Source organism: Acomys russatus, chromosome 8 (genome assembly GCF_903995435.1).
Source record: "Acomys russatus chromosome 8, mAcoRus1.1, whole genome shotgun sequence".
Taxonomy (NCBI): Eukaryota; Metazoa; Chordata; class Mammalia; order Rodentia; family Muridae; genus Acomys; species Acomys russatus.
In genome coordinates, this window is record NC_067144.1 from 52,880,698 (window position 1) to 52,905,843 (window position 25,146).

The window sequence follows — 25,146 nt, forward strand, 5'->3', positions numbered from 1 at the left end:
AGGTTATACTGGTATCTCTACTTAGTTTTGTCCTATGAAATCCACTCTAAACACCCATACAGAGTTTTCTGAAATAAAGAGACGGTGTGTATTTATCTTTAACTATAGTCTCATAGAAGTATGACATACTTATTTTGAATTGAAACAAAAACTCTTCCCTAAAAAAAAAAATCTCATGAACTTTCCCATGGTGGCTGAGGCAAAATGAAAAAACAGAATCATTGTCCAAATATGAATAAGATGAGACAAGAGCTGTGTGTACTGTGTGCACATGTAATATTGTCATGTTGAGTTTTTGACCGTCATTAATCAGGAGATGGCCTTTCAGATTCTCATGGAAACCCCGTGTCTCCCGAGGACCAAGTGAGCCTTGCTCAGCAGATCTCAGACGTGGTGAAGCAGCCGGCCTTCATCGCAGGCATCGGGGCCGCCTGCTGGGTCATACTCATGCTCTTCAGTATCTGGCTGTACCGACACCGCAAGAAGAGAAACGGGCTCACCAGCACGTACGCGGGCATCAGGAAAGGTGTGCCAGCCGTAGAACTTTTTATCGTCGCGAACGGATAGGACGCAATTTATGACACACAGACTTCACTAGATGGCTTTCGTGCATGCTAGTTCTCAGTGGCACTGTTGTTTCTCCGCACTGTCCACATAGGAGCCTGCTCATGCAGCAGGACGTCAAATTGAATTTGCTAGCCTGTTAGGACTCACTTCCTAGGTTTCTTCAAGGTCTAGATTTTGCCCGATTCTTTCAGGAAGGTATTTTATTTTATGCTCTGAGGGGAACCTGGAAGTCACTTGTCACAGGAATTAGAAACTCGAGCTTTAAATTCAAGATGATTGTTTGATGTTGTAGCTTCAGGGTTTTGTTTTGCTTTGTTTTGTTTTGTTTTAGTTTGGCTTTATGGGTGAGCATTTCCTGCCACTTACTCATTTAGAACGGTTGCCCATATTGGATAGGAATGTTGGAATGTTAGCTGTCTGAGATGCTTTAGGTAGCAAATTGAAGAGGTTTATTTGTCATTCCTAGTTTTAACATTGTGGAGTTGAATGTTTATGTATATTTAACTAATAATTTTTTTTTAATGCCTGCATGGGTTTAGAAAGAACTGTGTGCTTGCTGCAGCCTTGAGGATGGGCTACATATGCTGACAGCTACCCAGATAGCTTTGCAACACACCCTCAGGTCTTGGGAGCCCACTGATGTGTAACTGTGATTACCACCTCTCATTTTCCATGTATTCATTAACTCTGTCCTACAATGGGCCCACGATGAGTCACAGTGTTTAGTGGATGGATGACCGCTTGTTCTGCCCTAATTTATATTGCTCCTTTTCTGTTCTCAAAATTATTACGATTTGGATGGTAACGTGATTCACTCTAGGTATAGGGCCCATACTTCGCCCTGCTGTAAGAGATTTACAATGCTGCAAAGCAGATTTTTACAAAGATTGCTAGCAAGGATGTCCCTTGCCCACCCATTGCCTCCTTTTTCTACTTCTACAAACACTTTATACATGTCCTGGCAAAGTACTGTCTCTGACTAATTGTGTGGCTAAGTCAGTATTGTCAGTGCTTGGTGGAACTCAGATACCCCTATCCATTTAGACAGAATCCTAGGGCAGCAGTCTACACTGTGCTCTTGTTTACTAGAGATCTTGATGAAACAATTGAGCCAGATTGTCATCAGTCCCGTGAAAAGGAATCCTGGACTGGCTCCACAACCTCCTCTCCATATGCAAATGTCCCCGGGCATTGTCATCAGTACTTTTTTTTTTCCCTCAGACATGTGTTCTGTCAGTGCCCCTGCCTGTGAAGTAGCAAAAAGGGGCTTAGGGCCACCGCAAGGACAGTTCATCATCTGATTATGTATTCAAAGGGAATAACACACACGTGTTGACAATCTGAATCTATGACAAGGGGCTCAGGGGAGGTGGGTGGGTGAGGAAGGAGCAAGGTCCCCTTGCAGTCTGTCTTTGAAATCTAATTTGAGATGGGCCACATGATTAGGTAATATTTAAATGAGGAGTTCCTTTTATTTTCTGGTTGAAGGACCTCCATCAACAGCCTGATTGGGTAAGCATCCAGTTTGTGAACTCTAGCATGTCCCATCAAAGTGAAGTGTCTTAGCCATGTAATCGGAGCAGGTGAATGCTCATTATGGTCCTCAGATCTGAAGATGAGTCACCACACCCCTCCCCCCTTGCTCTCCAAAGCATCCCTTTCCTTCACTGATGTCCTTTGGGCATGCCAGTAAGCACCTGCGTGCGTTCCGCAGTCCTACCCAACTCATACCGCTGTCTTTTCAGTTAGCCTCTGTTGAAGCAGAAGTCGTGGGACAGAATTACAAGTGTAATTTGACAAGCCCTTGATTCTGCTTTCCTCACTGCACTTCACTGTGGGTGAGATGGGAGAGAATGCAGAACTCCCATCTCCCTCCATCCACACAGATCCCCAACATCAGGGAGCACACTGAGGGTTAACTGTTAGTGGAAGATTCGAGAATGAAGTTGGGGTTCAGCGGGTAAAAATTCCATTTAATCCTGGCCTTTCCTTGTTTTTCCTTTAGCTTCACAAATTAGAGTTAGTAGAATTAACCACACCTGCCTTTTCTGTTTCCCCCATGGTGTCCTTGTAATCACAAATTAATGTTCAGGCCTCCATTCTTGCTTGCATAGCTTTAGTTTCAAATGCACCTCTTTTTTTTTTTTTTTTTTTTTTTTTTTTTTTTTTTTTTTAATGTGGCTAAATTATATTGACTTTGAAAAGATCTGAGTGAAAAGGCACAATAGAATTCTTAAAGTGGGCCTGCTGTGCTGCATCTGAAGGCCAGTGGGTAAATTGAGTGTGCACTGAGGATTCTGTTCTTCTCCCTAGTATGGTAGTGTTGAGTGCCTTGGAAAGAACTGAAGATGTTACAGGCTTCCAGCATGGTCCTGTCAAAGCTCCCATCCTAACATCAATTTCCTGTTGACGGGTGAATAAAAAACACAGCTTAGCATTTTTGATACATGATAAACAGTCAGCATTCCAGTTTATTTCCTCTAAAGATTTGTTGAAAGCAAGCTTTAATCAGGAAGGAAGGACTGGGATTTCTCTGCTTTCTTTATTAGGGCGACTTGTACTTTAAATTGAAGGGAAGAGATTGGAAAAAATCATTCAGTCTCCTCCCTCTATGAAATGACATGGAAATTGCTATGCTGCTAGCCTACAGCCAGCAACGGGAGATGATGGGGAGAGTGGGGGAGGCCAGGCAGTGACTTTTGAGGTCTGCAGTTCAATTTCAGGCATTATTGATTAGATTAAGATTTATAACTGCAGAGAGAGTGAAGGTTCTCAGAGGGGTCTTATTGTTCTTTTGTTTAGCTACTAGGATGGCATTAAAAAAAAAAAAAAAAAAAAAACAGGTTCTGTCTGCACCTAGAAAGCCTCGAAATGCAAAAGATGGCAGAGAAATTGGAGTTTTAGCTCCACAACTTTTCCTATTCCTTCACAAATGTCTAGGATGATAACAGAACAAACAAACGTGTTACTCTGTTTCAGTGGGTCCGAACATTTCTTATCAGTAAAACAGTATGATTTTTATGATTCTCCCTCCCTCCCTTCTCCCACCCCCCCACCTCTCCCCACCTTCCTCCCTCTCTCCCTTCCAGTAATGAACATTTCAGTGTACCTATTATTCCTCTTAATAAGCATTTACTTTCAGATGTCTAGATAAGGTTCCAGCACAACCCTGGTAATACCTGCTTAAGAATCCATCTCCCAGTGTTTGGAAATGATTAATAGCAGAGGATTCCTGTTTGTACTAAAGCTGTGGGCAGACTCTGTATTCCTAAATGCAAGGTCATTCTTAGGCTAACCCAGACAGGCCCCCTCCTGAGAGTAGAATGCCAGACACTACAGAATGGTGCCTGTAGAGGCAAGAGCCTTCTTTTTGTTTTGTTTTGTTTTGTTTTTTTAGACTTCAGGTTTGTGCTGTTCATATATCAGAGTGTCAGACCTACTGGCTTGGTTATTTACATTTGTTTTATGTTCAGCTGTCTGCTTGATTTATACTAATGTGATATGTTCCCCTTCTCTCTTCAGCTTAATAACTAGTTTCTATTTTGTTTTGATTTTTCAGTCCCGTCCTTTACCTTCACACCAACAGGTACCTATTTGCACTTACCCTCTTCCTTCCGTCCATTAGTTTGGCATGTGTGGTGCTAGTGTGCTTCTGGTTTTAACGCCTTCTGCAAGGTCACATGGGGGAAGACTTATATAGGAGAGTGTGATATTTCTTTCACTCTTGCCAGGCATGCGTTTGAAGTATAAACGGCTGATGTTGTTTTCCATCTCCTTAATGCAGTTAGATGCTCTGCTGCCACTTAGACATCCCTGCATGTGTCCCCGTTAAACAAGCCCACCACTCTTTGTACCCTCAGCATGATTTAACCTGCTAATCACCTTACTGATGAGTTCACACAAAGCAGTGCACTTTCCTCCCCTTGACTTCAACTTTCAAGTTTTCCAACAACAGAATAATTTCTCTCCCTTGTAATTCGCTGTCCGTAGAATTAATATTCTCAGAGGAACCTCAAAGTCTCCATTCCACATGAGAGATAAAACTTCACTTCCCACAAGTCAGAGTCTGCATCTAGACTGGGTCCTCCACTCACGTCACCTTCAGTCCAAGTGTCCCTGTTTCCATGTGTCTTCACTTTTAATCCAGTTATTGGGATCGCTGGGCTCAGTTATCTCTCCCCAACAGACTTCCAGTTTAGAGTTTTTCTAAGGAGCAGAAACTTGGCAGCTTTTAAAAACACATTTCTTCTTAGAAAATGTGTCTCTATTTACAGTAAAGCTAATCTTCTTAACTCTTCGCCTAAGTATTTATAAATCTGGTTTTCCTGTTCTGGCCAAAATAAAACATATTAATCCTTAAAAGCCTTTAAAATATGTTTTCATTCATGTCTGATGGAGATATAATTTCTGATAGAAATATAATGTGAAAGGGGTTTTCCCAAGCCACGTATGAAATAGGTTACATTAATTGTCACAGCACGGCATAAGTCTTAATATGGAAAGTGTGGAAAGAGGGTTAATTTGAGCATGTGCCTTTGCTTTACTTCTGTGCCTTCTTCTGGGAAGACAGTCTAGCAGGGGTTCTCTCCCTCTGGATGTAAATGTATACATACAGAAATCATAGAAATATGTCATCTAGTGAGGAAGTCGAAACACATCCATTGGAACGCTATGCTAGTGGGCACATACAGATGAGTTGCGCTTAGGAACAGTGTACTGAGGTCTTAATGCTGCTTTTTGTGATCATACTGAGACACTAAGAAATTAAAACTGATACACAGTTTGTCTAAAAACCATCTTCTAAAATATTCCTAGATGGAGCAAAGTTCTGTCACATCTTACAGTGTTTTTTACAAAGTTTCTAGGTGGGAAGGGAGATTGAATGACATTTCAGAAAGATGATCATGAATGTAATGGATTCTGCTATGTAAATATATCTATTAATTGTTCTTTCTTTTTTCTTGTAATATTCTAGTAACTTATCAAAGAGGAGGCGAAGCTGTCAGCAGTGGAGGGAGGTAATTATCCTGCTTGATTTTTAGATCTAAAGGGCTATTCCAATTATTTCTTAACGTTGACATTGCTTCTTTTATTAAAAGGTTAAACTTCCATGTGAAATGTGTTCAGATACTTTGAAGAGATCTCTCTGGTCACCTGTATACTTTAAACTAGGGGATTTACAGTCACAGATATGAATGGTTGCATTTTTAGTCCTTGACCACGAGAGGGCAGAATATACTCAAGAAAAGCAGACTTGCTGATTTAGCAGATGATTAAAAGGAGTTAAAGTGATTAAGCTGTGGCACTTACGAAGATTAAGAAATATAGCTGGTTAACAGACACTATCAAAGGAAGGTGTTTGCTTGAAAACCTGCTGAAAGCAGCAGTTGCTCAGAAGTTGTGGGTAATGTTTGTTCTTGGGAGGAATTTAGCATAATGCACATCTTCCTATGGAGGGAAATACATTTGAAGGAAGAAATCGAAGTAGCTTGTTAACAAAGAGATTTTTCACCTCTAATTAAAATGAACCTCAATCCCACATTTATGGTTTTTTTTTTTTTTTTTGGTGATTATTATTCAGCGAATTATAACGTATTCACAGAGAAATCACAGATTGAGGTGGCAGAAAGCTTAAAGGGGCTGAAACAGGGTAGAAGTCACAAGAGACAGGCTTAAGGATTTTCCACAATAAGGTGATTTTGTTTCCACCCTCCAAAAAAAAAAGCAGTAACATCAAGGTGATGAAAAAAGGAAAAGGAAAATAAAAACCCTTCCAACAACAACAACAAAAAAACCTATTTTATAATTCAAATTTGTGTAACTTGCTGAGTGCCTTTCTGCATATAGCTGAATAATGTGTTTAACTACCAGACAATGAAAAATGAATATAGTGTTATTCCTGAATCTGAGGCGCATCTGATAGGAACATTACTGAACTTGCTGTGCAACAAAGAGTGATTTGAAAGGAGGTGGTTGCCTCCCTCTAGTCAACGCTTTGCAAATGTGGCAATAAACACTAATCTCTTCTGTGCTGGATAAGATTAACTTCTTGTTTTCATACCTGTGTAACAAAGCCAGCCTCCAAAACACTCCCAAAGCTAGGAAGTCTGCATAAAAAAATAAATCCCCTAGATTCAACAATTAAACCACAGCATGTGTTTGTGTCCCAGGGAATTCCATCTAAGCCACAGCCCAGGCGTTCATGAATGAGCCTCTGGCATCAGAGCATTTCCTCCTAGGCAAATCTGGAATGCCTGATTATTTAGCCACCACCTTTTGTGTACATACTTAAGACTGTCGACTTCAGTGTTTCTTGGCAGTAGCCTCTGTGCATGGACATGCGTGCACGTGCTCGCACACATGCATAGAAATAAAATGTGAACTTCCTGTGTTTGCTAAGGCATTTATACAACCTATAGAAACAAAATTATCATCTGGGAAACAATGGCAGAAATGCATAAGTAGCATTAAATGGTTCTGTTGTGAATGAAGAATTGCAAAGTCCCTAAACTCTTTGTTTGAAATTTTACTAGCAATGAAGACATAACTGTTTAAATTTAAGAGCAGTGATGTGGATTTATTTCCAATACTCAGTAGAAACCCTTTTCCCCAGTGTAATGATTAAAGGCACCGGAATGCTGGAAAGGCAACAGTTAAATAACAATTTCAGAGTTACAGCTCAGGATGTTTGTTGTTTTGTCTTTTCACAATTTTAAACATATTGATTCATTAACTAGAATAAATTTCTACAATGTAGCAGCCACTTTATAAAATCCCCACCCTGGATTTTACAATCTAGTCAGAAAGACAAGATGAATAATAAAGAAGATGGAGGCTTTAAAAAGTCTGCTATATTATACAACTGCTAATCAATTGGGGGAAAGTAAAACAGAATAAGAAAACCAGGTCACTCATAGGAAGGATAGCAGGCTACCAAGAAGAGACTTGATACCCTATGAGCATATACAGGGGGAGGAGGTCCCCCTCAGTCACAGTCATAGGGGAGGGGAATAAGGGGAAAATGGGAGGGAGGAGGGAGGGAGGAATGGGAGGATAGTGAAGGAATGGGATAACAGTTGAAATGTAATACGAATAAATTAATAAAATATATTAAAAAAAAGAAAAAGAAAAGAAAACCAGGTCAGAGGGAAGAGGCTTCATCCCTGGCCATGGGATGGCTGTGGTATGTGTGTGTCTGTGTGTGTATGTATATGTGTGTGTGTCCGTGCCTGTGTATGCACAGGTGTGCAGGATGTTCAGAAAGCAGGGCTGGAGGCTGTTTTCCAGTCCTGCAGATAGGCACTGAGCTCACTGCTATCAGGCAGGCTTTGGTGGTGACCCAGGCAGCTATGGCTGGAAACAAAGCCTCGGGGGGGGGGGGGGGGGCGGTCCAGCTGCAAATCCTCCAGGGAGGAGGGGAGCTCTTCCTTCCCCAGAATAAATGACAAGTCTCAGATAGTCATGGTGGAGGAATAGGGTGAGAGAGCTTTTATTTGGTGAATTGGGGACATTATAGGCCTTCGGCAGTAGGAGGGGCTTGGGGGAATGAATGTATTTGATTCGCTGAGGCTAGGATACTTCATTTACAGAGAGTAGCACCATCCTATCATAAGAAGGAGAACACAGCCCTTAATTACCCTATGGGCAGGGATGGGTGGGAGAACTCCAGATATAGAGAAAGGTCATTGGTTGAAAGCTAAAGCACTAAGACATCTCATTACCATAGGGCATTGGGGGTATTTCCAGAAATTCCCAGGTACACACTGAACAGGCTTCTTATTGGGAGGGGGTTGGTCCTGTAATCTCCCAGAGAGCTATGTGACATGCCTTAGAGGACCTGGGGGTTTCCCCAGACCAGGTGGAGAGGAGGGAACCCAGCTGAGGAAGGGAGTCTATGATTTTAGCACTGAGCTCACGGGCTATCTGGTAATGCCAGACTTCAACCTTAACAGCAGGGTCCAACACAGGTGTGTGTGTGTGTGTGTGTGTGTGTGTGTGTGTGTGTGTGTGTGTGTGTGTGTGTGTGTTTGTATAATTTTGTCTTAGTGGGACAGAAAATACATACTACATCAAACTTCTGTGCTGAGTTCTCTTTGTCCATTCCTTCAACCCTGGTTTTCTTCATACACCACAGATTCTGGGTCCTCAATGAACCTGGCACATCAGTAGGTTAATGATGCCTCAGCCAAAATCCTCTAGCCAGATGTTTTCACCTCCTGCATCCTTGGGTGCACTTGTTGAGCATCTCTTAGCTTTTTCACAGTCTCAAGTGTTATTTGTCCACAAACCCTAGTGTTCCCTTGCCTACTGTGGGAGACTACACTGGCTGTCTCAACTGCATCTGGTTTGATTAAAATTATTCTTGCTGGTTCTCTGCCAGATTAAGTGAGAATGATCCTCGCAATGTGAATTAATCATGTCTACACGGCTGAAGAAACTGGTATCAGTAGGCCCCTGGGTCCAAGTACAATAAATCAACCCTGCAGAATCACATATTACCATATTATCTAACCCATGTCACATTGCCTCCTGTGTATACTAGATCATGACATTGCATACAGTTTATTAAGACTAATCTAAAGATGCCTTTCTGCCTACCATCACTTGTTAGTTTATCAGTCTCACTTTTTTGTTTTTGTTTTTAACTTTAGTTTTTCAGGACAGGGTTTCTCTGCGTAGCTTTGGCTATCCTGGACTCGATATGTAGACTAGGCTGGCCTTGAACTCACAGAGATCTGCCTGCCTCTTCCTCCTTTTATGCTGGGATTAAAGGCGTGGGCCACTGTGCCCAGCTATCAATCTCACTTTGGGCAGCTTCTAGTGAAATATGTTCCATGGAACTATTTTAATTAAGCATGAAGTAAATCAACCATCTTTAAAAAAAAAAAAAAATTCAGGTGTCACTAAATTGTAGCTTTTAGACAAAATGTGCTGGAGAGATGGGTCAGTGGTTAAGAACATCTCTTGCAGCAGGTTTGTGTTCACAGCATTCACACCAGTTGGTGTATAGCTGTTTGTAGCTCTAGCTCCAGGGTCTCAGACACATCTTCTGGATGCACATACTCACACAGAGATACAAGCATACACGTGTGACTATAAAGTAAAACATTTTTAAATGCATTTTCCCCATGCTGTCCTTGTCTGCTTCTTAGTGACAGAACTCAGTGGTTACAAAAGAAACTATAGAGCATAAAAAGCCTTCAGTGGTTACTGCTTAGACTTTGACAGAAAAATCTCACTAACCCTTGGTGTATGTGACTATACCATAGAATGTGAAATCCAGGCCTATAGTGAGTACACAGGTCATGATGAATCTATGAATTGTATGTGGGTATACATATTGGGGGAGCATGTTTGTACACATGTATCCCTTGTGGAAGCCAAAGGTGTCCTTCCTCAGGATTTGTCTATTTTGGATTTTGAGTCCTTTCCCTAAGCTCACCATTTAGACTCTGGGGTGGGCATGGCCTGTGGGCCCCAGGGAGCCAGCTATCCCCACCTCCCCAGAGCTGGGATAACCATTGTCCACACCCAGCGTTTTACACAGGTTTCTGGGCATTGAACCTGGGCATACAACACCTTACTGACTGATACCTCTTCCCAGCCCAATAAATGAATTTTTATTACGCAGTCAAGCTAATTTATTGTCTGACATCAGTAAATTCAGTGATTGTACTTCAACAATGTCGCTGGTGTCCTAACGAAAGGATGAATGACTTGATAGACAAATGAATGCCAAAGGCCCTCGTTTTGTCTTTGTTTTAAAGGTTTATTTGGGGGCTGTATTTTTTTTCTTTCCATTTTATAAAAGAAAAGGCTGTGTGAAAATCTTAGAGTTTCTCGTGTTGTAGATTTGGTTAGCCCTTAGAGAAGAGTAAGCATCATGGTTCTACAAAGAGACCTGCTCCCAACACCCAAAGAACAAAGAGTGTGTGGTAATCTTGGCAGAGCATGGTCATATTAAACGGCTCTTCTTGCTCATTTGTTTCTCATGCCTCAAACATTCCAGTTGCCTCTTCCAAGAAAACCTACTAAAATTCCCAACCACAGCAAGAACCAGGAAAACCTAGGGGAACGTGAGGGGAGGGCGTGTGAAGGTCAGCCTTGCCTGGTAAAGACTGCCAACACCACATTTCCAGTCGCAGGAGAACAGACAGAAGTGGATTAAACCCACATCTTGCTTCTTTGAAAAACACTGACAAGTCTTAGATGTATCCTAGGGCTTTGAAACTCATTCACCCAGCCAGTGGGGAGAGGACACAGCCGATAGGTTGGCAGGCTTCACTGCTGGGATTCCGCATAATTTTTCCACAGCTCCTAGACTCTGTGGCATTTATGTTGTGGTTTATCAATTCGAGTGAGTGTTCTTAGAGTGAGAGATAGGAATATCTGAAGTAATGGAAAAGGAAGAACTGAAGGGAATTGGCATGTAATTTTAGAGAGCACATTTGGGGTGTTATTGTTTGTCTGTTTTTGTTTGTTGGTCATGACTCAAATCCTCTTAGTATATGAATATATGCAATCAAGCAAAGTGATTTTTTTTTAACATGCTTAAGCCAGTAGCTGCTATATGCTTTGCTTCTGCTAGGCAGACAAACTTATACATCAGACCAATAAACTTAAATGTGTAAACATAGCCCTCAGAAGTGTTAGTTGCAAAAGGCAGTGACACTCTTATGAGAGTGGCTGTGCCCGCCCTTGCTTTTACCAAGACCTCTGTAATACACACCTGGCCCTTTAAGCTTCATCGGGAGACAATAGTCATGTCTTACCTCCTCCCTGAAAATAATTGTCATTCCAAACTCAAGTCTAAACAGAAGCCTGAGGTGTGAGTGTTGATCTTCCTTCCTGCTGGAAATCACCCATCTCTATGAGAAGCTCTCTAAGCTTCTGATGATATCAAAGCACTCACTGTAAACGTGTCTTTTCAGAGGGAATCACAGTAGCATAAAAACACTGTCTGTTCCTTTTGAAACAGTTGAGTCAGTCTGGGAATTTTCCACTTGACTTATATACTTCATGCATACCATAGCATCTCTGCGGTGCCAAGTACAGGAGTTTAATTCTTAATAATTTCAACAGAGATAACACTCCAGGTTTAAGTTTAGAGGAAATAAAATAAGAACTCTGAAGATGACTCGATGCAGATTTTCTGTAACTAACATCTATTTCAAACCACAAATATCCATGCCCCAGCTCATGTTTAAATGTGTAAAAATCCAACAGTCCAGCAACATTGCTCTTCAAAGTATGTTTTTTACCAACACTTTTGATAATTAAAGAGCCCAATTTTAACAGCTTTCTCAAGACCAAAGAACATTTTTTTTCCATTCTTCCCGTTACTGAGGGTTTGAGATCAGGGAATCCCCAGGAGTTTCTGTATTTGCTTATCACACAGGACATCAGGGTGTGGACACTGGGGGCCATTGCTCATGTCTGCGTCTGTGCACACAAGGCCTCTCTCACATGTCCCAGGTTTTTTTCTTTTTCTTTTTTTCTTCTGAAAAAAATTGGGTGATAGCAGTCAAACCCCATAAAATTGGGATGATTAAATGGATGCCAACATTTAGAGGACTCAGAACAATGAGTGCCTTACACATTCTAGGCAGGGAATAAATGCTCATTTTAACTGAGCACGTCTGCATTCCCCTATGGGCACAGCTCTAAGAATTATCAGTCCATACTCTCCATCTGACATGAATCAGCCCTCAGAGAGCCATCATTTGCATAACAAGTTACATACCGTTAACTACATATATGACCAGATGAAAACAAGCCTTAGAGAGGAAAGCATGCAGTCCCGTGCCTCCCTGCTATGTGAGAAGTGTGGTTGTCGTGCTATGACAATGAAAACAAAATTGTGGAAGAGCCTACGGGGCCAGTCTGTACTGTTGTGGGTTGCATAACACATCTCATGCCCTTTCGTCTCCTGCGCTGAGTTGGCAAGTGCAGTCAGTGTTGAAAAGCAGGTGGACTGCAGCTTGCTTCCCTGGCACCAGCAGTCTACGTCGTCCATTAATTACCGCACAGGTACTCTGCCTCCACAAAATGAAAGGGTATTAGCATTAGCGGGGGTGTTGGGGGCTTGGGGGCGGTGGCACACTAATATTCCTTTTAGTCAACATCTTTGTTTCATCAGACTTCGTTCATTAGCTTTCCACTATGTAGGACTTGGGACATTGTTACATCATCTCCATGAGCTGACATGCTTACAGAACAGCATACTGACTCATTTATATACCACTGTTTGAGAAGCCATAGAGCCACACACTCTTTCTAAAAGCAGTAGGACTCTGAAGAGAAATATGAAAGTATACTCTATAAGAAAGATCTGTTTGCAGGGCACAGTGGTGCACACCTGTAATGCCAGTACTCACCTGTAATGCCAGTACTCGCGGTGGCAGAGGCAGGCGGATCACTGTGAGTTCAAGACCAGCCTGGTCCACAAAGCGAGGCCAGGATGGCCAAGGCTACAAAGAGAAACCTTGTCTCAAAAAACAAACATACAAAAGGTCTATTTTCTTTTTCTTTTTTTAAGTAAATAAGCATGTTGTATTTTATAATAAAGCAATTATAATGGGTCAACACTGAGGTTAGGCAAGTGATCAATCCTACAAGACTCAAAATTGTAGAGTGATAGTTTGAGATTCTATATTTGATTCTAATTACCATGGTAAAAATGGTGTGAAACACGGCAGACACTGAAGATTTGAACTCTGAAACCCAAATTTCAGACTTATAGATCTGTCCCCAGAGATACCTTCTGGCCCATTACACTACAATTACCTGACTACAAAATAAAGTGCACCATAGTATCATTCAGTGTACCTCACCAAATTATGGCCAGATTAACCAAAGCAAATGTTTACTGGAATTCTGAGCAAGAATTGTCTTCTATTCCTACAACACTCGCTTTTCTTTATTGTTTTCCTTTAGGCCAGGACTTCTCAACATTAGTGAACCTGCAACACAGCCATGGCTGGCAGACACGTGGCCCAACACAGGCAACAATCACAATGACTGCTCCATCAACTGCTGCACAGCGGGCAATGGCAACAGTGACAGCAACCTGACCACCTACAGTCGCCCAGGTTAGGAACACAGCTAGAGCTGAAAATATGTCAGCCTCTTATAAGGAATTAGCCAGAAAAAGCCATGTGGCCTTCCTCAGTGAGAAGGAAACTGGTCAACAGTTTGGGAAAAGCATAAATATGTAATAAACTAGCCTGGTCAAATATTTTCTCTAACCCTGAACAGAACATACCAATTCTAGAATAAAGGAAAATGAAATTATGAAAAAGTAAGAGTCTTTACAATTCTAATGTTTATGATTACTTGAAGGCCAATGAACTTGTAAAGAAAACCAGATTTTTCAGTGGCAAAAACAAAAATAATCACTTCTTGATGAAAATGACCCTAATTTGTAGATCAAAATTTACAATAGAGCCAGACGTGGTGGCACACGCCTTTATTCCCAGCATTCAGGAGGTAGAGGCAGGCAGATCGCTGTGAGTTCGAGGCCAGCCTGATCTACAAAGTGAGTCCAGGACAGCCAAGGCTATACAGAGAGATTCTATCTCAAATAACAAGAAACAAAAACAAAAACAAAATTTACAATAGAAAAACAAATCTTAAGGCTCCAAAGATACTTACAATGTACATCCACATAAGTACCCACAAAAGCAGTGTCTGCCTGCTTTTATTGTGTGTTGTATAAATTTCATCTAAAGCACCAGAATAGAATATGGAATTTGTAAGATACAGAAAGAAAGTTAAAATTGTTTCTTAAGAAAACAAAAGAAGGGGCTGGAGAGATAGCTCAGTGATTAAGAGCACTGCCTGCTCTTCCAAAGGTCCTGAGTTCAATTCCCAGCAAGTACATGGTGGCTCACGACCATCTATAATGTAATCTGATGCCTTCTTCTAGCCTACAGGTGTACATGCAGACAAAACACTGTACATAATGATAAATAAATCTTTTTAAAAAAGAAAGAAAAAGAAAAACAAAAGAAGAAAGTTCCAATATTCACAAATTTTGAAACTAAAATAATCATAAAGCACCAAAAGATGTTACTGTGGAAGTAGAAAATTGCATAGACTTAAGGAAGTGAGACAGAGAAGGTGGGCTGTAGATGAATATGTTATATATTGTGAGAAAAATCAAACAGCAATATCTGTAACTGTCCTTAAAAATAATCCTAGGTCCCATTCACTAACAGTAAATGTTACTTTTCCTTGTGACAAGTCTGTGTCCTCCAGAGCTCCATGCTCAAATAGTCTGGACAGATAGCCCCACAACCCTAAGTAAAAGACAGTGTTGACAGCAACAGGAAAACAGAACCGCTGACAGCCCTGTAAAGTAATATTCAGATGTAGGCTGTCCAATAGGAGAGCCACAGATGGCTTTTATAATTCAAATCGATTGAGTGTTTCCTCATGCATACAAGCCACATTTGAAGGGCTTTATCGTGAAATATGAGCAGTGTCTGCTGTACTGCCAAGGTAGGGTAAGAAGGTGCCAAGATTAGAAACAAGCTATTTCATAAAACTCATATAGAAAGATTGCCGGAGCAAGATGAGCTTCCCAAAACCATATTGCTTTTGTTGTATTTCTTACTCCACTATTAAGCAGAACCTAATACCTAGAAATTAAAGATGGAATGACTACAAGCCAGATCAACTGAACATCGGTGCTCCATGGTGTATGACAGAAGTGCAGAGTGGTTGGATTTAGTAGCATAGGGAAATTGCAAGCTCTTAAGATTATGTTCCTGGTTGCCTTGTAAGTAGCAAGCACGTTAACTTATCACTTTTAAAGACGTCCTATTGAAAGGTAATTATCGAAGAAAAACCTGTTAGTGTTGGTGCCACTTTTGAGCAACATGAATAAAATAATGTTATTCCTCCATGGTAACTTTTCAATTTAAAATGTTTTAGCTTAAAGTATAATTTTAGTTTTTCCTGCTGTTTTAATACTTTAAACGGCAGGCTTTAAATATGTCTGTGTGTATATTATTTGCTTCTTAATTATCTCAATGAAGGTAGAATTAGCATGAAAATGAGATCTTAGAAATATTAGATATTATTTCTGTCTTTATTTGATTAAATGACCCTGTCCACCATGATTCATTTTGTCATCATTATTGTCATTTTAGACTTCATGAGGTGTCATTATGAAACCACGAACAATGGTTATGTAGCATCTTTTCTGATAATGATTATCCTATATGTCCAAATAATGAACTAATAAAATCCTCCTGAGAACTATTTATTATAATTTCCCCCTATTCCTCTTAGCTCTGAATAGAAGCATTTTATAAAACATCGAAATATCACGTCTTTGATATGAAGTTAGAAGCTGTATTCACCTATACTCTGAGTCCTCAACTTATTTGCTTAGTTCTCTCATTTCAGTAGCTAACTAGTAGTTTGAACTAGGTTAGTAAACAGAGACCAGGAAATGTGAAGGTTCCACAAGCAGATCTATATGTGTATTGCTGTAGTGGAATTCCTATTGCTGGAGTGAAGGAAAGCTATTTTAAACTGGATTGTAAATAACACTAAAAAGAGGTTCAAAAATATCTGGTTCTCATATAAAAATGTATGAATATTCTTATTTCCTCAAATTTTTGGTTTCCTCTGAATGCCCATGTGAATATTTCATTCCTTCTGTTCATCTTAGGCACACATGCCCTTCATAGACCAGTTTCATTGTAACTCAGAAAGCTTAGAACAAAACTTAAAGACGAATAACCATGCAGAATGACTTTTTCCTTTTCCTCTTCGTTGCACGTAGCTGATTGTATAGCAAATTATAACAACCAACTGGATAACAAACAAACAAATCTGATGCTCCCTGAGTCAACTGTTTATGGTGATGTGGACCTTAGTAACAAAATCAATGAGATGAAAACCTTCAATAGCCCAAATCTGAAGGACGGGCGTTTTGTCAATCCATCAGGGCAGCCCACTCCCTACGCCACTACGCAGCTCATCCAGGCAAACCTCAGCAACAACATGAACAACGGTGGCGCAGACTCCAGCGAGAAGCACTGGAAGCCTCCGGGTCAGCAGAAACAGGAAGTGGCACCAATTCAGTATAACATCATGGAGCAAAACAAGCTGAACAAAGGTGAGTGGGTTTGCACTTGCTCCCTCCCCGTTCTGTAGTGACCCGGTTACCCCCAGCCCTAACTGTGGAAGCTGGTCTCTGACTACCCAAGTCACATCCATCCTTTGATTACTGAAAGTATTCTTGTTTCTTTGCCTTCAAGATTTCCAGTGTCGAAGAGTTAATTAGCACAACAATAACCTTGGAAAATTGATTTTATAATAATATATAAGTATTTTCAAATGGTTTTGAGATTAATTTAAATTTAATAGTAAGTGAGGGATTGCCTGGGACATGCAATCTTTTATTCATAAGGCAAATGTACAGCTATCACAATACCTCACATTCTCAATAAATAGACTATTCCATCCTTTCCACTTGAGGATGGAAGATAATTGCTTCTACATGGTCATATAAACGAATGGCATTTTTATATCAAACTGAAGAAAAATAATTAAATTAAACTCGAACTGGAGAAGTGGTTCAATTTCTTGTATCACCTCATGTGGTTACTCTGACTGCTATAGTGTATAATTCTAGGACCTAAATTTCTGCGGTTGACCTGATTGAAGTCTGTCAGTATAGAACCTAAAATAAATTGAGTTTCATATTAACTTGAAGCTGCAGAATGGTATTGTATGGCCTGAGGGGAATGTCTCTGTATTGTAATGGGTGGGTTGAAAGGGACAGGTATTTGATTTTTCTGCAGTTCTTCGGGCTGTAATAAAGTGATTTGCAAAGTTATATACCTCTAGGAAAAGCAAGACTGCTCTAATTTGAATAGATGGGACAATGTTGTCAAGTACACAGGTAGAGGATACATTTTACTTCAAGTAATTAGAGACAAAGCTTTAGTTTCTTGAGACAACTCGAGATTACCAAGGGATAATTTAAGCATCTCACTTGATTAAGCCCATGCTGTATGTTTTAATTTCATAATAAAGTCATCTACCCTTTCCCCAAGTTTAAGGAAGCACTTGATTGATATAATAACCCAATTTTAATGAAATTCATTAAGACTCCTACTTAAGTTGATGACAAAAACTGACAAAGAAGGATGGGAGAATTTCTATAGTCTTGAAGTTCACTGTGGTCGTTCAAGCTCTTGTCACATTATTCTACCACATTATGTACTCGCACATAATATGAATGTGCCTTGGAAAGGTCTGGAAGTGCTGTGTATAAATAGTTTAGAACATGTGTTCATTTATACTGCTTGGATGCAGACTGACTATGTGATAAAGACTCTGGAATACAAACAGGTGGGCAGGTTAGCATTGCCGCGTACCACTGGCAGGCTTACCTTTTGTATTTATTTTCACCTCTGCCCAAGTAAACAGAAGCATTTCTGGGGCAGATTAAGATATTGTGTTTTTGGGCTGGAGAGATGGCTCAGTGGTTAAGAGCACCACCTGCCCTTCCAAAGGTCCTGAGTTCAATTCCCAGCAACCACATGGTGGTGCACAACCATCTGTAATGTGATGTGATGCCCTCTTCTGGCCTGTGGGTGCACATGCAGGCAGGAACACTGTATACATACTAATAAATAAATCTTGTTCAAAAAGATATTATATTTTCTTATTGGAGATGTATTTTTACTAGATACGATGTTGCTGGAAAGTTTCAGTGTTGTTACTATATAGAGTTAAATAGGTAGATAATCTACTAAATATGTTACCATATGAAACTAGACTGTAAAGCACAGCCTTGGTGTGTGCTTAAGCACAGAGAGCCTAAGAGACCATAAACCAAGGTCTTGGTCTAAAATACCTTTACGAGAAAGAGAGACAGAGGAGAGAGAGAGTACTATTTTGGTCATTCAACTGAATCCAAGTCCTAATGCATATGAAACCAACACTGTACTATAAATTTGTGCCCACATGTTATTATATTTAAAAATACATACATTTGCCTATGTGTATGTATTTCAACTAGAAGTGTTAATCTGGAGAGAAAAACAAGAGGAAACCAGGAGAGCAAATTATCCAGCTGGCTTCTTCAGTTACTCAGAAATATAAACCAAACAAGTGTGAAATAACTAAGAAGAAATAAACTTTATTTTCTATCTGAAATGTCTAGATTATCGGGCAAATGACACAATCCCTCCAACCATCCCATACAACCAGTCCTACGACCAGAATACAGGAGGATCTTACAACAGCTCGGATCGGGGTAGTAGTACATCTGGTAAGTGAGAAAGGTACAAACAGTGTGAGCCTTGCTATTAAAACCAGAGGATGAGCAAAGTGCTAATGACCTCTGGTACTAAACTGATGCGAAGCATCACTTTGTATCACAGGAATCCAAGACACAGGTCCGGTCTGCAATTTAAAGCACCGTCTGCCCAATGAACTGCTTCATATATTCTACTTGGCATCAAATACCAAGCACCCTGTTTCCTTCTTTGTTACTGAGAGTTAGCAATATCAAAAGTAAAAAATAATCTTTCCAGGTTAAACTTTTTTCTTTCCTTAGCCAAAATATAGCCCCAAACAGTACATACGTAACTAATACATAACTAATTTGCCAATTATGTCACCACTTGGTGTACTTAAGGAGAAGAAAACCCTAGAAGCAATAATCTCGGGCTGAGGTATGGCAGGAACCTCTGTTAGTTCAGTCTCTCCTAGAGCTCCCAGTTCTTGCTGGAAAGCTCATGAAGTTTCCTCACAGGGTCAGCCTGTCCTGCCTCCAAAGCCACAGGGAGGCTTCCCTGTGGGTCGGCATGCCGCTGCAGCTGTCTGCCAGCTGTTTTCCTGATAGGCGCTGCAGATGGGAGTTTGCTGGTAGTTAAGTCCTGTTTTTGTAATTAAGGGCGGTTCATTATTAGAACTAACATGTGGCAAGTCACACCACAATGAGAACAGAGCGATTGATCTTAAGTGGAGCATGCTTCTCCAGGACAGGGAAGAATGGAGCCTCCTGGCAACTGCGGGAGTTGTTGTTGCTAGGGTCTTTGTGCCCAGGGGCTCTGCCCTCTTCTGTAATGATGTTCACATTTGCAGTTTTCTATCGTCCCGTAATGGAGGCACAATGGCGAAGCATTCTCCAACCTGTGCTTTAAAGGTTCTTATAGGAACTAAAGGAGCTAAGAAATGATTCTTTACCATTTTAGATCCTTCGCAGATTTTACTGACTATTCTCTTTTCAAAGCATTAAGTGGTTTTCTTTTCCTTTCCTTCTTCAAAGTAACTGAACGCCCAGGTTTTGAGTAAAATTTCAAGTATGTATTTTTGGTAAACTCATTAACGGTATTTGTTTGCATCCTATATGTTATTTCGTTTTTGAATTCTTAACTGCTTGTAGAGAAAAACCATATATTAATAGAGAAGGATGTAATTCTCAGTTATTGATTTTTAGTTGGCTTCTACATCCCTCACTTTAGATGTGTGATCTTGATACTGCTGTTATCACTGGTGATTCTGTGCCTAGTAAAGTGTACTAAAGATGGGATGTCTGGTGTTGGCTGGAGGAAAACAAAGCACAGGAATGAAATTCAGGAGAGGGCTGCAGTGTTCCACATCTTAGGGCAGATACTTAGGGCAGATGTGTATAAGGAAGCCAAGAGGAGGGCACAGGTTAATGGTTACTCCCTAACACATGCTCCAGAGTCCTCCTAATGCAAGCATCAGAGAGTGTAAGAGAGCACGGAGACCCACAGGCACGGGGCTGACAGTCACAGAATATTTTCCACAGCCGGCTTGCCCTTCAGTGCACACTTGATGCAACAGCAGACCACCACCAGCCCAAAAACAACTGGCGTGACAAACCGTTCCTGTGACTGAAAAGTCCCAAGTGACTTAGAAACATTTTAAAGGCTCATTGAATAATCTAAGGCCTGCTTCATCTCCCATGGGACGTGTTTCAGAGTAATAAAGAAAAATGAAAGGGGTCTATGATACTGGGGCTTATATGAGAAAAAAGTAATTACAGACTCAGCGTTCGTGATATACATATGGACCTGAAATATGTTGAGCGGGAGTGTTTATCACACAATACCTTTTGACTTAAAACTCTCTAAAAATTAGTGTAGATCCAGCTACCAATGTTGAAAGGACGAGTCAGTTCTAAACTCAAAACATCATAGTAATTGAATAATTGGGCTACCTCAACCCACAGAGAATTTGCAGGAACATCATCTTTTTCATTATCTTAAGCCATAATTTTATAGAAACTGGTTCAAAAATACTTCTGTCCTCTTGAAAAATAAATGCATTTCGCTCGTTCCTTTGTCATTAAATATATTAGTTCTTCTGGCAATTTTTTTTACCCCTACCTCCCTTCCCCAGGAAAATGAGCAATTTCATTGTGCCTGAAACATTCCAATGGACAAGTATAAATTATATATATTCAGTGATTTAATGCAACAGTAGAACACTAATAGATCGTATCTGTATCATATTGTATTTTAGGACTCAGCAATTAAATAATAGAAAGGCACTCCAGAAAATATGTCTACAGCTCATTTGTTTCAGATGATAATCCATAATGCAATTAATTGCTGTAGGAAGATCACTATTAATGATATGACTTGTAAAATTCATTTAAGTTTATGTTGCTTCCTTAGCTATGTTCTTGGCAGTTGAACTTGGCAGAAATTTGGCCTTTTCTATCAAGTTCTGCCTAAGCAAGAAAAGTGCACACATACACACACACACAAACAAACATGCATGCACATCATACATGCTTATTAATTGTAGCATAATAGCAGAAAATATTAACCTCTTTAATAATGGAAAATAACATATAATGGTCAGAAGCAAAAGACATGTGTTTTCTTTCTTTTCTAGGGAGTCAAGGGCACAAAAAAGGGGCACGGACACCAAAGGCGCCCAAGCAGGGTGGCATGAACTGGGCAGACTTGCTTCCCCCTCCCCCGGCACATCCACCCCCACACAGCAACAGTGAAGAATACAGCATGTCCGTAGATGAAAGGTAAGGGTGCTGCCATGGTAAGAGGTACAGTACGCGTGCTTCAGAGCAGAAAAGTCAGGGTTCATCTGTATTGCCCAAAAGAAACTCATTCCTCACGTTTACAAACAGCAGTCTCTAAACTAAACAGCAGGGCTCAATAGCCCTTCTCAGGGAAGTCTCAAATATAAAGTAAGGTTTAGGAAGCTTTCTTAGTACCTAAATATTAAATGTGCATAATATTTATATTATATTATACATTTGATATATATGTATTTAAGGCTGTCTCAAATATGAATCAATTTTTAGGAAGCTTCTTTATTATACCTATTATATACATTCATGTACATGGATGTATCTAACTACTTATGTATACGTATTCCTGTATGCACATATTAAGATAATGTATATAATATCTTGGCAGTGATAGTGCATGTCGTTAATCCCAATACTTGAGATTAACAAAAAAAAAATAATGTGTATACATGTAAATTCATACATAGAATCATATATACAAGGTTTCATGGTATCTCAAATGCATTCTTACACTCATAGAGCCACTGAAGTCAGTGTTGTGACATACTATGTGATGTTAATCCCATAAGATTGTAATGTGATGGGAAACCCCACCAACAGTATGTTCATTGTACCTTTTCTACTTTTCTTGTCTTTGCAAACGTAACTACTGTGTGATGTGTTTTTTATATCTTCTATATTAAGTACAATAATTGGCTGTAGGGCTAAGAAGTGGACTGTTCCATCCAGGTTTGTGAAAGCGAATTGTGGGACGTTTGTGTGACGATGAGGTTCTCTAACACACATCTCTGCTGTTAAGCGATGTCTAACGCCAGGTGTGGTGGCACATGCCTGTAATCCCAGTACTCGGGAAGGCAGAGACAGGTGCTTCTCTGTGAGTTCGAGGCCAGCCAGGTTTACAAAGCGAGGCCAGGACAACAAGAGAAACTCTATCTGGAAAACCAAAAAAATAAATAAATAAAGTGATGCCCGGAGGTGTCGGAATGTCTTTGTCCCATGTTACATTTTCCTAATACAGTTGCATCAATCTATACAACTCATGGTATACTGGAAAACACTCTTTCTTTGTGTGTTTTCCAGTGTAATAGATATTATTACATTGTGCTCCAAGCAGTTTATTTAGAAATTTAAATTTTTCAGGACTGATTCTCAAACTAGCTAATAAGTATAAATAAACCACATGGTGAAATTTAGGGAGTGTGTATACTGTTTCCCGTTTCCTCAAATCTGTCACTGGACATAGTACACCAGACAAAATAAAAAGCTGCCTTGCCAGCAACATCAAAGGAGAACTCCCCTAACAGAGAAAAAACACCCCAAAAGTGTGATCTACCAGAAAATACAGTCTGTTCGGTGACTAAAAATAACAGAAACAAGGCTTCGTTAGTTTATTCTCCACTAAAAAAAGGCTCTAGCAGTTTCAGCTCTGCTTACAAAGAAGTCCCCATCTTTCCATTGTCTGATAGTATTTACAATGTGTTTTAAGTAAAGTTCTTATCCAGAAGATGTTCATAGGCCATTCTCCTGACCCACAGCTGCAGTGCTGATGTGTCTCAGTTACTGCATATGGGTACCCAGCGGAAGTAGGAAGGGGTTCCTGACAGCCCCCACCATAATGGTTTTTGTCAGTGCATGCTCTTATTTTATGAGCACTTTGTTTAAAATACCTTAGTTGACATCTATTCTTCTTCCATAACGTGAAGCTTCTAGCCGACAGTACTGGATCATTTCTGAGCACATTCACCTCTAAGGGCATAAAGCCCATCATAGCCATCCTTAGTCTCCTGGGACTTCAGCACTTCCATTGTGTGTCATGATAAACAGGAAAATAACCAGTAGGATATAAACATCAAAAGAAAAGAAAAAAAAATAAGAAAGAAGCTTGAAACTATGAAAACAGTCAGAAGGGTGACTGTTGAGGGCAGAAACATGAGCTCCCGAAATAAATTTTATTTATTTATTTTTTTTTTTTTTTAACCACAGCTGGGAACATACGTGGCAGGTGGCTAGGTTTTGGCCTCTGTGCAGATGTGGGAATGACCATGAAACCATGAAAATGTCACCAAGACTGATCTTGTGGTGACATATAAATTTTACTGAGTCAGTAAATTTGCAGGCAACAAATGTGCAAGTAACAAAGAGCCACTCAGCTGTTGTTTTTAAATGTTTATTGTCCCAGCGATTTTAATATAATAGTTACTGCTTAGTACAAGAATACACACAGAGGCACACACACACACATACACACTATTAACATGAAGTTGATATGAAGAAAGCAAAAACAAAGCAAAACTTTTAGGCGTTCCAATGGCACTCCAAAGAGGATGATTTTGAAGGAGAAGAATGAAGGCTTCCTGATCAAATGGCAGTTGTTCTTAACCTTGACACATGAGAAGGTTCTGGATAAAGAACAGGGCTTTATGGACTCTGGGACCACACAGAGATGCGGACTCCTGGAGAGCTAACAGGAATCACATGCAAGGGAGTGAGAGGAAGCTGGGAAAGCAGATGTAAACCAGATTGTGCAGATACTTGAGTGTCTTGCCTTGCCTTTTTCTTCTTCTTCTTCTTCTTCTTCTTCTTCGTCTTTTATTGTTTAAGTAATGAAAGAATCATTTATTGCTTTGGAGTAAGTGAAGGATCTGTGTGAGTGGTGTACAAATAATTTTCCAAACTTGGAACAACTTGAAGATACTGAAAAAAAGAAAAAAAAAAGAGTGATCAGAAACAAAGAGACAAATTGAAAGGTTAACGCAGTGGGACGTAGGACAGGCACAAGCAAGGAACTAGACTCTAGAGTTTTCACAAAGAGAATGGAAAGAAGGTGTAGAGTGGTTTAATGCAGAAGAGAGAAAATAATAAGAATACTCTAAGACTTTAGATATGAGAACAAATTACTGTGCTTCTTGAGAACAAAGGAAACATAGACAAGAGGGGCAATGGAGAACTTTCTAGGATTAAAAACTTATCTCAAACTAGTGCACCAACCAAGGACATTGCAAGCAGAGAACCTAGACACCCTGTTGAGATGCAGCTGATGGGCTATACAGGTGTAAGGTGGGGAAGGAAGCAGGGGACTGCCCCTCGGTAGAGAGGCCCTGTGGGAACACAGAGGAAGAAGATGCAGGCTATCCAGATGAGACCTGATAGGCTGTGGTCAGACAGTGGGGGAGGAGGACCCGACCTATCAGAGGTCTAGGGAAGGGGAATAAGGCCAAAGAGGGAGGTAGGGTACTGTAGGAACAGGAATGAATATAAGAGTGAGGGGATTACAATCGGGATGTAATGTGAATAAAATATAATAAGATATAGTTTTAAAAAGTAAAGTGAATGCACAAATGTCCCCAATGTTTGAACATCAGCTCTTCTGCTTGAGGGAAGCAAAAGACATGATAGAACATGAGTAAAGAGAAAGCAAAGAAAAGCAGCTCTGGTGGTGCATGCCCGCAATCCCAGCAGTTTGTGGGACTGAGGCTAACCTGGACTATAACGCAAGAGCTGGTGTCTCTGACATAGAAGAA

The 25,146-nt window shown here is 40.2% G+C and overlaps 1 protein-coding gene across 1 annotated transcript in view; it reads left to right on the plus strand.

Moving 5' to 3' along the window:
* The window catches only part of Robo1 (roundabout guidance receptor 1), a 719,482-nt gene that overhangs the window by 659,745 nt on the left and 34,591 nt on the right, over nucleotides 1–25,146 (plus strand). Inside the window, exons 18-24 of the mRNA XM_051150136.1 lie at nucleotides 329–526; nucleotides 4,127–4,153; nucleotides 5,543–5,585; nucleotides 13,504–13,658; nucleotides 16,364–16,699; nucleotides 18,758–18,865; nucleotides 21,469–21,613. Coding sequence (XP_051006093.1) covers nucleotides 329–526; nucleotides 4,127–4,153; nucleotides 5,543–5,585; nucleotides 13,504–13,658; nucleotides 16,364–16,699; nucleotides 18,758–18,865; nucleotides 21,469–21,613 — 1,012 coding nt within the window. The remainder of the gene's footprint in view (nucleotides 1–328; nucleotides 527–4,126; nucleotides 4,154–5,542; nucleotides 5,586–13,503; nucleotides 13,659–16,363; nucleotides 16,700–18,757; nucleotides 18,866–21,468; nucleotides 21,614–25,146) is intronic.